Genomic DNA, 12,386 nt, shown 5'->3' on the forward strand with positions numbered 1-12,386 from the left:
CTCAGAATGAACAGAACACATGCAAGAGTGTCCCTTCTCCCACTTTTTACTTGGCTAAGAGGCCTTCTCACCTCAGTGATCACAATAAAAAGAAGACATACCCACTTGGCAGAGTAAAATGGAAACCCAATTCTTAAATATTACCTTCTTTCACGTCCACAACTAAATCACGTGACCCAGAACAAGAATGTTCCTTTATTGTTTTTAATAGTTTATTTTTGATATAGCTCACAAACCATACAATTTACCACTTGAAATGTTCATTTCAATGGGCTTAGAATGTTTACATTGTAAATTTCTCTAAATTGGAGTAACACACATATATCATAAAATTGGCTTTTTTAATGATATTAAATGTACAATTCAGGGGCATGAATTATATTCATGTGTGTAATCATCACTGCTCAGTAACTCAAAAGCCTTCACAGGCAGGAGCTATGTAACCAACTAAGCAACAATTGCCTACCCCCTCTCCAGCAGCCCCTGTGACCTTTAATCTACTTCCTTTCTCTATGAATTTGCTGACCAGGGTATTTCATCTAAGTCAAATCATACAATATTTATCTTTTGGCATCTTGTTCATTTGACTTGGCAAATTTTTTGTGGTTCATTCTATTTTATGGCTGGAATGATATCTTATTCATGCATAACATATATTGCTTACCCAAGAAACGGTAGCTTTAAAGGGTTTCTGAAATCTTCTGGAAATGCTAAGAAATGGAAATATACAAAAGAATTACAAAATCTGAGACTGAATGTAGAAACTAGAGTTGAAATTTCAGAATGACCATCAATTTTAAAAATCACCAAGCACTTAGAGCTGAGAGAAACCACAAGATTTCTTCTATGTATCAAAATGGAAATAAAGAAACTCTGCGATTTTATTATCCTGTAATAATATGGTCTCCCCTCTTATGAGAAATCTTTTCTGCCATGCATTTCACCCTCCCAAATGGGACATAAGTTTTATTTATTCATAATTCTATGGTATCAAAATACTTAAGCTATCCATTTCCCTTCATGTATACTTTAGTTCCTCAAGATCAACAAGATTTTTTGTTTATGTAAATCATGCTTTAGGTAATCAGTATTTCCTTAATAATCTGAACACTGAGGCAGAATTGAGGAAGTTCTCACTTACTCTGAAGGCTGTAATGCACCTTCTAGGATAGTGGCCACCAGGTGCTAATCGGGGCCCAGAGAAACTTGGTCCCACATAGACAGTATATTTTATATCAATCTTGGCCAAAATCTGACTTTCCTTCTTATACATTTCCAGTGGAAGCAAGCAGTCTCTTCAACTGTCCTTGGAAAAGTGATCATTCAACCGGATCAGGACTTTGCAGGATTGATCATTGGTGCGGTCTCAATATCAGTAGTAGTTTTGTTATTATCCGGGCTCTTCCTGTGGCTGAGAAAGAGAAAGCATAAAGGTGCATATTTTGTTTGTTGTCTTAAAAGCTACCACAGTGATATAGTGATTACATTCAGTACTGTCATGGAGATATATGGGTTGTCTAATAAGCATTCATAAAAGACTGTGAGGACTGGGCACTGGGTCAAAGTCTCCTGGGACCTGTGACAGCAAAGTCTTTAACAAGCTCTCTCTTTCTCTCTGTTTAAGATCTGGGCAGTGAATTAGTTCGCTATGACGCAAGAGTACACACTCCTCATTTGGATAGGCTTGTAAGTGCCCGAAGTGTAAGTCCAACTACAGAGATGGTTTCAAATGAGTCTGTAGACTACAGAGCTACTTTTCCAGAAGGTATAATTCAGTTTACTATCCTGAGAAATGTCTATACATAGACCTCTGTGAGCTGTGGCATTGTTCTTGCTTTTTGCTAGTAGTCCTGATATTTTCATACAAGTAGAAAAAAAGTGTTGACCTCTGCCAAAGGAATATTTAACTTGATGCAGAATTGCATGGCCTTCACTTTAAAATCAAGCTTCATGCAGGTATCATATTGGAATTTTAGCATCTGCAAGCTCTCTGCTCACATACAGAAAGGTTCACTTTAGAATTATTTCAGCAAGGTAACTTATGTCAGTCATGCTAAGACACTAAGAAGCTCTCCTTAACCCTTCGGCTAGAATCTAGTTATGAAATATTTTTATTTTAAAATGCTATCTTTTGGGGGGAACTTTTGAATTATGCCATTAGTAACCTTTAAAAACATTCTCAATGAGCATATCTTTTACCTACCACCATCTATGACTTGAATATATTTTGAGGTGTATCCAAGAAAAGCCTCCAGTCGTGCTATTCATCAACAGCATCTGCTCTGCAAAACACCAGACAGACAAATGGTCAGGTTGGCCAGGCCAATTGACATTGTTTTATTTAAACATGTCTTGTACAAAGCAAACTGCCTGTATTGTACCAGGGCCATTATCTTTAGAAGTTACAGGACATGAGTCAAGTACAAGCACTTCCCTGTTGAAATATCTACCATTGGATAAATAAAATGAGTCACAGACAAGTGTGGATACTGAGAAGTTAAAAGCTGCTCATCCAAGCAAATACACCAGCAGTGGGACACTTAACATTCCAACTTTCTCACCGCTTGTTGCCCCTCTTGAGACTAGGGTTATTTCTCCAGAGATTATCAAATGCCCCACATGACTTCATTCACTGTTAGAAAGAAACCCAATCCTTTAATAATGTGCATCAAGCTCAGTGCATGCTTTTAAACTTGAGATATAAGTAGTAGCTCATAACCATGTTTAATAGCTCTAACCTGGAATTATTGAGGTTTGCAACTAACTGCTCTTTACAAAGCTTTCCTGGGCATGGGAGATGATTGTCTATAAGAATGCTTATAGCCCAAGAAAGAGGACCTGAGTTTGTATCACCAGAACATACATAAAAGTCGCATGTCCTAGGTGTGTAAGGCACACATCCTCAGAGTCTGTTGACTCAGCAGCTCCAGCTTCAGTTAGAGAAATAAAGTGGAGAGTGAGGAAGATGCCAAGCATTGGCCCCTGGCACAAGCACAATATAAACACATACAAGTACACACACCATAATACTTTCTTGATCGTGTGTGTGTGTGTGTGTGTGTGTGTGTGTGTGTGTGTGTGTGTGGTCCCCAATGGCAGCAACAGATAATATTGTTTGCTTGCAATCAAACAAGAAACTCAGTCCTTAAGAAAGCTGATTATGTCATGACTACTTCTAACTCCACTTAAGCATGTTTAGTATTTTCCACAGTAGCTCTTTTGGTTAATAATACTTACACAGACAGACAATAAATCTCAAAAAATACCTCCAGAAAAGTTTTTGGAAGGGCCCTTGGAGTCATAATAATAAGTAGCTCAAAACAAACAAATGAAACCTCCCAGGAAGACTCTAGAACTTTGAAGAGGTCTCACAAATGGTGAGTGGGGAAAGGGAAAGGGAAGACCTGTTCTCTGGCTGCCCCTTCAATAGCAAGGAGTCGAATGAGGGTTTTCTAACCTTGTTCTGTCACCCTGACTTTCCTTTGCACCTGGAGTTCAGAGCTGTAGGTTCTCGGGGACTGAGGAAAAACTTTTGTAAGATACAAAACAAAGGTTTCTTGAAGGGAACACCTCCTGTACTTTTGTTAAGTCCAATCTACAAAGAAGTCAATTTAGATCATCCAGATGTAACCCTGCTGAAATGTCATAGATAATTCTGGGTCTCCATGGAAAAAAAAAATCTATCCTCACTCCTTATAGAAAGAGAGTTGTACAGTTGCTATTGGTTAAGTTTGGGATGTGCACTCTCTCATTCTTCTCTTAGAATGGCCTTCCTTTGCCTATCTTACTTTCCCTCCCTACAAGGAGCAGATGGAAAGCAAGCCAGGAGGGAGAAGCTTGGTTTCCTAGCCATGATGACATGTTAGGCAAGTGAGGAATGTAAAACATTAATAAGTCCTCATATCACACACACACACACACACACACACACACACACACACACTGCCAACCAGTTGCTGTGATTCTAATGTCCGATCTTTGTTGTGGGTGGTGTTCCAGTGGGAAATGCAAAATACCTAGTGGCTTCTTTGCCTCATTTAGGTTTAAAAGCCCTCAGCGACATAGTTCCTTCACCTTCGCATGAATGTGCCATCTCCCTACAAAAGAAACCTTGCTTAAGGTTCTTAGAGCACTTTGGTTGTAAAGATGGGCTAGTGGGAAACTGAGCCCTGCCCAAATACTCTTAAGTGAACAGCGGTAGGGCGCACTAGCACAGATCCAACTGCCTGCTCTAAGTAGCCATAACACTCTGTGATCCCACCATATTGTGGGAGAATGTGCCATTGCTATGCAAGACTCTCAACCCTGAGAGTGTTGCATTGGTTACTTCTAACAATATATAAGTACAGGTTGACAACCATGACCCAAAATTTTGAAATTAAAAAAAAAAATTAGTAGAAAGCTCTGTGATGTACGTGTGTGTGTATGGGTGTGCATGTGTGTGTGAGCATGTGGGTGTGTGTCTGTATGCGCATGTTCTCGGGCCTACATGTAGAGCCCAAAGCAAGATGTTAGTAGCCTTTGCTATCACTCTTGGCCTTGTTACCTTATGACAGGCTCTGTCACTGAACCTGATACTCACCTTTTTTTTGCTAGGCTTGCTAGACACTCTTGGGATCCACCTGTTTTGGTTCCGCAATGCTTTTTTTGTTTACATGGCAACTGGGGGTTTGAACTCAAGTCCTCATGCTTATAAAGCAAATGCTGCTACCCACTGAGCCATCTCCTCAGCCCTCAAGAACTATGATACTTTGAAGTATCAAGCTTAAAAGTTTTATATTTTTGATTTTAAATTTCAGATTGTGTGATCAGGGATGAATGGTCAACCAGTAAAGTCTATGCCAGTTTTTCAAACTCTGAGAAAACTCAAAATCTGAACAATCTCTGGTCTCAAGTATTTTTGAAAGGGATATTCAACTTGTATTGATTGTATGTATTTTTTCTATACATATTCCCTTGTCCAGGAGTTTTCACAACACTAATCATTTCCATTAATAAGTCATCATCCTAAAAGGTATCTTTTTTTATTTTTTTATGTTTGAACTGGATATTTGCAGGGCCAGGCAATGGCTTAACCACATTCACTACTTCTGAGCCTCTGATTCTTTTCCTTTTTAGTATAATGCTTTTGTTAATCCTTTGGGAGTTTTCATACAATGCATCTTGATCATTTTCACCCTTACTCATCCCGCTGACTCCCTGTCCTCCCCACCCCATCTCATGTCCTCTTTTTTTCTTTTTAATAATTTATGTAGATCAATATGTGCTACCCATATATTTCTGGGGAGGGGGCGTATACTTGAACAGAGTCCTCACTCACAGCCTCACACTTAAGGGAAATTAACCCTTTTCCCTAGAAGCCATCACTGGTCCATACTGCTTCTGACTCTTAGAGGAAGACTATGTCTTAAAATGAACTTCAGGCATTGCTTTTTGTTATTAATAAAAAGAGAAATAAATACCCAAGGAAACCAGTAAGACAAACGAGTTTGTTGTTAACACTGCTCACTTAAAAAAAAATTTTCTGAGCACTTTATAAAATGTTTCCGTCCAAACATCTATGCGCGTGTGCCTTTTCCCAATTCACTTACATCTTTCTCCAACCATTCCTTTGCAAAGGGTGTTCCGAGCCTCACTGAATGCAGTAACTAGCATTTTAATGTTAAAATCCACTATTAATCCCCTTCACCAACCCTGAGGAACACCCCAGTGAGTGACGTATCATGGCTGTATCTATTTGCTTTATCTTGCAGACCAGTTTCCCAACTCCTCTCAGAATGGAGCATGCAGACAAGTGCAATATCCTCTGACAGATCTGTCCCCCATCCTGACGAGTGGAGACTCTGATATATCCAGCCCATTACTACAAAATACTGTTCACATTGACCTCAGCGCTCTAAATCCAGAGCTGGTCCAAGCAGTTCAGCACGTAGTGATTGGACCCAGTAGCCTGATTGTGCATTTCAATGAAGTCATAGGAAGAGGTAAGTGTTTCCACTCAGCTCTCTGTTAAGTACAGTTTTCCAGTAAGCCTTTTATCTCCTGTTTTGCAGATTAGGAACTTAGACAATGCTGAGGGCTCCTGACAGAGCCTGATAATGAGGTGTTTGAGTTCTTTCCTGCAGAAATACAGACGTGAAAAAGCATATCCACGGAGACTGCCTTGTGTATGGAAGCCTTTGGATAATATCCCCAACATAGGAGAGAAGACCCCATTTCTCCCTCATATTTCTCACAGTTTCTTGGGAAAAAAATCATGCCAGTTTTTTTTTTTTTCCTGAGAGCAGTAACAAAGTCTAGTATGTAGCAGCTTGTACACTGCTGGACAGCATCAGGATACAGGGAATTTATAGCCCTCCGTAATCTAAGGCAACATATATCATGTCCACAATGCACTCCAATTTCTTCACACAAAGAATGACTGTTTGCAATAAGCTTGCCAGAGCATCGATAATTTCAAACATTAACACTATCGGAGGAAATATTTGTCAGGAAGAGAAACCAACCCGAAGCCATGAGATAAAGTCTACTGTAAAATCCGTTTTAACCTAGTACTGAATGGCTGCATAGGCATCTGCCAGGATAATGCAGGAGAAAGTGACAGGGTGGCCATGTGTGAACACTGGTTTTTCTGAGCATCCAGAGCTGAGTTTGTAAGTTGTTCCTTCCTGAAAAGTGGTCTCTGTGCACAAGTGTGTGATTGGGTTACATTACTGGCCTGTAAATCCAGTAAGTGTGCCAGTGTCGGAAAGTGTAATCTGACTATATTCTCACTGTTGTGTTTTGTAAAACAGCAGTATAATGCAGGAGGAGGGACCATCTCTGTGGGCCTGTGCCTAGGTGTCCCCCTGAACAATCACGCCAAGTGACAGCAGACCTCATATAAAAGGAAGTTTTAATATTAGGCAAAGGCTCTCGAGGAACAGGTAGGGACAGAGAAAGAGAGTGGAGGGGAGAGAGAGAGGGAGAGAGGAGAGAAAGAGAGAGACAGAGAGAGAGAAAGACAGAGAATAGGAGATGGAGAGAGAGAGAGAGAGAGGGAGAGAGAGAGAGAGAGAGAGAGAGAGAGAGAGCGAGCGAGCTGGGGTGTGGGCTGCGAGCATTCCTCTTATATACCAGCCTTATACCTAGCTGCAGATGATGATGTAAGCTGTTGCTAGGTTCCTGGGAGAAGCCTAGTGGAATTCTCTATAAGCCAATACTCATTCTACGTGTTGTAAAATCAGGACATTTTTTTTATCGTGAAAGGTGTTAACATGATGATTATTTTTCCCAAGTTACAGTCATTAAGAAGCTATCAATATTAACTACTGTTTGTTTATGTGTTTTGGGGATCACTCATGAGCATGGGTTTTATTGTATTCATCTTTGTGTCCCAGAGGGTAGCCCCATACCTCATATACTAAGTACTCAGGACAGCTTGCCGGACTCCGTGAATTAATTGAATGACTTACACAGCTATCAGACATTTGGCACCTCTGGGAGAAATTACTGCCACTGTTGAAAGGCCACCATTGGGAAATGAGTGGGTAAAGTCAGAGGGAAATGCATGAAGTGAGTCACAGTGAATCTGCTCCATTTGGGCAACTGTCTCTTGATTCCTGCCAATGTGGCTTACATATTAACCAGTGACTAACAGGGGAAATCCTTACTCTATAATACATTATTATCAGTTACTAGACTATAGATGGCTTATTTTATACTTACTCAAGTGGATAAAATTATTTACATATATTCTTTAATATTATTTTATCCTTAAAAATAATCTCTTTCATGTATAAGCTATTATTGTGTCCAGTGATACCCCAATGACTTGATGTTTTAGTATATTAATCTTTAGAAGAAGGCATATTACCTACAACTTTCACCATATATTAAATAACCACATTGCTTATAGCATGGAGAGAAGTGTATTGCATCTATATTTATATCTAACACTTGTACCATACAGAGTGGTATTGTTAATCAAAGTGTCATAAGCAATGTACCATTTTTTCTCTTACAGAAAAAAGGCTTGTTTATTGCAATTATTGCATAAAGCCAGTATAAATCTAGCAAGTTCTCTTTTTCAATAGGGCATTTTGGCTGTGTCTATCATGGGACTTTGTTGGATAACGATGGAAAGAAAATTCACTGTGCTGTGAAATCCTTGAATAGTAAGTTGCATTTACTAGTGACGGATACATTTGTGGTTTGCAAATAATGAAGTGTTGATTTGCACTTTCCCTTGTGGAAAAAATCATCTGCTACTGAAATTGTGGAATTAATCCTGAAAATGTGTTTAGTCTAAACACTTATTTAGATAGTCCCTCTGAAATTACCCCATGGAGAACTAATAAATAAGACAGTAGGGGTGGTAAGTCTCTTAGATCAACTGAGCATCATTTAGCCACGTTTGACTTATAATATTTGTTTTGCAAATGACATTTATGGAAACTATTGGAAGCATTGGCACATACCATAGTAATGACTCATTTTGCCCAGAGACACTACTATAATTGTTTTTTAACCAGTACTTCCATTTTAGAAAAAAAGATTAGTGACTGAAATAATACGAGCAAGAGAGAAATGTGCAGGCAGAGAACTGACAAATCATTAAGTGTGGTATCCCTAACTTATTCACGTTTAGGGAATGAAGTGTTCCAGAGAAATAAAGTTCCTAAGGAGATGAAACAGGTCCTAATTTAATGCAATACTTTTTTTTTCAGTTTTTAGAGACAGGGTTTCTTTGTATAGCCCTGGCTGTCCTGGAACTCACTCTGTAGACTAGGCTGGCCTCAAACTCAGAAATTCACCTGCTTCTGCCTCCCAAGTGCTGGGATTAAAGGCATGTACCACCACTGCCCGGCAATGCAATATTTCTTAAAAATTTAGCTGTTACATAGAAAACTCTTAAGATCTAGTGCACAGTCTCTTTAAAGACCAAGGTACACTTATAAACATAAACTTAGTCTTTACTGATGCAGAGGCATAATTGCTACGTTGTACAAGCCAATGTACTCTACACATGAGAGGATCCCCAGTTCCACCTTTGTCAACAGACTCACATATTTACTTTTTACTTTGTAATTTTATACTTTGGAATTTGAAGCCACCTGAAAAAAATGTTGGCCAACTATATTATAGATTTGTATTAGAACCCTTCAAGGCACTCTGATACCAGAACTACTTCAGCTCTTTCAAACATCAGTCTAATCTCCACGATGAGTGTCATTCTATACGGTTCATTTTGTTGGATACTTGACTACAAAATACTTAAAGAGACAGTCTACGTGGAGTCCAGTAGCAAACTGTAGTAGATTAAATATACCAGTCAATAAATTCAGCCTCAAGGGAAAGCAATGTTGCCATTTTTACTCAGAACAGTCCTAAGCCTGACACATTTTTCTGTCCTTGTCCTGTGGTTACTGTTGTCAGTCCACGTTGACCTCCATCATCATCCAAGCCTTAGAACACATTTGGTGTTCTCAGGAATACTCGTGAAATTTATGCTAATGCTGTTAACTCTTCGTTGGTGTGCTATCATGCTCAGTATGTCTTCCTAGAAGTAATGAGGAAGTACTACACTAACCACCAGCTATTCTGGGGCTGGAAAGATGGCTCAGGGAGTTACAGCAATAAGCATAAGGACCACTGCTCAGATCCCTGAACTCACAAAAAAAGCCCAGCATGTCCACAAGTGTTTATAGCCCCAGAACTACGGGGATTGGAAACAGGATTACTGGGGCTTGCTAGCCAACAGCCTTGATCCAAGTTCAGTGAGAGACCCTGGCTCAAAGGAATGGTACAAAGAGAAAATGGATGTCATTCTTGGGCCTTTGTGCACACACTCATACAAAAAAAAAAAAACAAACAAACAAACCATGAATACACTATATGAACACAAACACACGTAACCCACTTAGTTGCAGGGGATATAACTCAGCGGTGGAGCATTTACATATCCAGGGCTCAGTTCAATCCTCAGTGCAGAAAAGGAGTTGGGGAGCTACTTACATATGCCACATGGTAACTGGCCCTCAAATTCTCCTAGATCAGTAATCATTGAACTGTAGCCTACTAGCAGTTTTCATGAGTGAAGTTTTTTGGGACCTAGGCACTTACTGTCTATGCTTTCATGGTTCAGCAGTAGAGTTAAGTATTTACAACAGATACCACATGGGCCATCAAGCCAAACACTATCTATCCAACTACAACAGCCGTTGACAGCCTAGGCCCTGGATACTGCCCAGATGGAACAGTGTGCTTCTTTGGTTTGTATCTGTATAAGGCAATCTATGCTTCTGCATGAGACCAGTTGTTTCCTGAACTCTGTTTTACAAATGATGTTGTCAGTGATGACTTGATAGCACAGCACAGGGTGACACCATTGACGCTCTGGAAACAATATCTTGCACTACATGGGATTGGTTTATTGAATTCTTTGAACTAAAAGGTATCTGACAGGCCTCTTCTGAATATCTCCTGCCTCTCTGACCCCAGGTCCCCTTTATTCCTGAAAGCAGAAGTAGGCCTTAAAAATTAGAACTTCTCCCCACCAAGGCAGATGATAGAAACTAGAACCCCTGTTCCTAAAAGCCAGGCATCATCCCTTGAAATATTATTCTGAGAATCCTCTTCCTTCCTGTTTTTGAGCTACATGCCACAAAATTTTCCCTGACTCACATTGTCAGATGGACACTCTTAAGACACTTATTCTAGAAGGGGTCCTACTTACACCCTGGAAGAAGGGACAGTGTCCCAGAACAGAGGGACAATGGTCAAACAGATGAACTTTGCTGGGTTCCCCTTCAGTAGTTTCCATTCATTAGGTCACACGCTTTTTGATCTAGTCATGTTTTTACACAACTGTCCATTTTTTTCATCAAATTCAAGCATGAAAGGAATAATTCCCCTGGGTACTTAGATCTCCATTTCTGAAGGCCCCCATGTCTTATAAAGCTCATTTTAAGAAGATGTTATGTAGGCCTACAGAGATGGCTCAGCAGTTAAGAGAACAGCCTACTCTTCCAGAGGACTCCGGCTTTGTTCCTAGCAGCCACTGTGGGTGGTTCACAATCATCTGCTCTCCTTCCACCCCCACCTACACACACAAAGAGTAATAATAAATAAAGCAAAATGTTTTTAAAGAGGACCTCATACTTTTCTGTTGTTAATCAGTTCTTAGTTGTAGGATTCTCACATGTTACCCTCAGGATAGGTAAGGAAAGTAGAAGGAAAAAAACCTTTCTCCCCTAGACATCATTCACTCGGGTATGTTGTAGAAAGAACACCCTAAGGCTGAAGCATCGGACAAGGTGTCACCTGCTGATTTTGGACATTTTTTTTTTTTTGCTCTTGCTATCTAAATTTGAAAAAGTACTCATTGTCCTCCAATGAGGCTAAAGTCTCAACACTGAATTTTTCAGGAATCACAGACATAGAGGAAGTCTCCCAGTTTCTGACTGAGGGAATCATCATGAAAGACTTCAGCCATCCCAATGTTCTCTCACTCTTGGGAATCTGCCTGCGAAGTGAAGGGTCTCCTCTGGTGGTTCTACCCTACATGAAACATGGCGATCTTCGAAACTTCATTCGAAATGAGACTCATGTAAGTACTTTACTAAGCTTATTGACCTTCAAATTAGCAGTAAGCCAGACAGTTATGAGTTATCATGTATGTGCAGGTCCTCTGCAAGAGGAGCAAATGCCTTTAACAAGGGAGCCATCTTTCCAGCCCGTTTGTTTGCTTGCCCTTTTGCTTCTTTGTTTGGTGTACTGGAAAATCTGTACATGCACCTATCAGAGGACATGTTCAAGCCAAAGGCTGACATTGTATCTCTTCCTCAGTCTTTCTCTACCTTAGGTTTTGAAACAAGGTGTCTCCCTGAAACTGGAGTTTGGCATTTTGTCTAAATTAGCTAGCCAGTGAGGCCCTAAGATCTGCCTGTCTCTGCCCCCTGCTCTAGAGTTAGAGGTGTACCATAACACCTGACTTTTACATGTATGGTAGGGATCTGGATTCAGGTTCTTATGCTTACAAAGCAAGTATTTACTCACTGAACCGTCTTTCCAGCTCCAACACAAACATTTGGGTCTTATAAAAAGCTACTTGCCAATCCTGCCTAATGTCCAATCAGCTGAGATATGACACCTTCTCTGTAACATCCATAGGCAGATGCTGTCTTAGAAGAAGAGGAATAGATCTTTAATAATTCTGTATATTGACCATGTGATGAAATAATGTTTTATAAAATGTTGGTTAAAATATATTGTGATGCACCAGTCAGAATGGCTAGGATAAAAAGCTCAGGTGACAGCAGATGCTGGAGAGGTTGTGGGAGAAAGAGGAACATTACTTCATTGCTGGTGGGATTGCAAACTGGTACAACCACTCTGGAAATCAG

At 40.0% G+C, this 12,386-nt stretch overlaps 1 protein-coding gene across 5 annotated transcripts in view; it reads left to right on the forward strand.

Annotated features, from left to right (window-relative positions):
- The window catches only part of Met (MET proto-oncogene, receptor tyrosine kinase), a 103,649-nt gene that overhangs the window by 80,366 nt on the left and 10,897 nt on the right, over positions 1-12,386 (forward strand). For 4 of the 5 annotated variants that reach the window (XM_031381219.1, XM_031381220.1, XM_031381218.1 and 1 more), the window contains 5 exons: positions 1,280-1,433; positions 1,625-1,765; positions 5,754-5,984; positions 8,076-8,156; positions 11,409-11,590. In XM_031381219.1, the coding sequence (XP_031237079.1) occupies positions 1,280-1,433; positions 1,625-1,765; positions 5,754-5,984; positions 8,076-8,156; positions 11,409-11,590 (789 nt within the window). The remainder of the gene's footprint in view (positions 1-1,279; positions 1,434-1,624; positions 1,766-5,753; positions 5,985-8,075; positions 8,157-11,408; positions 11,591-12,386) is intronic. The other variant, XM_031381222.1, reaches the window with a different exon arrangement.

The sequence above is a fragment of the Mastomys coucha genome, unplaced genomic scaffold (assembly GCF_008632895.1).
Source record: "Mastomys coucha isolate ucsf_1 unplaced genomic scaffold, UCSF_Mcou_1 pScaffold20, whole genome shotgun sequence".
In the NCBI taxonomy this organism is placed as follows: domain Eukaryota; kingdom Metazoa; phylum Chordata; class Mammalia; order Rodentia; family Muridae; genus Mastomys; species Mastomys coucha.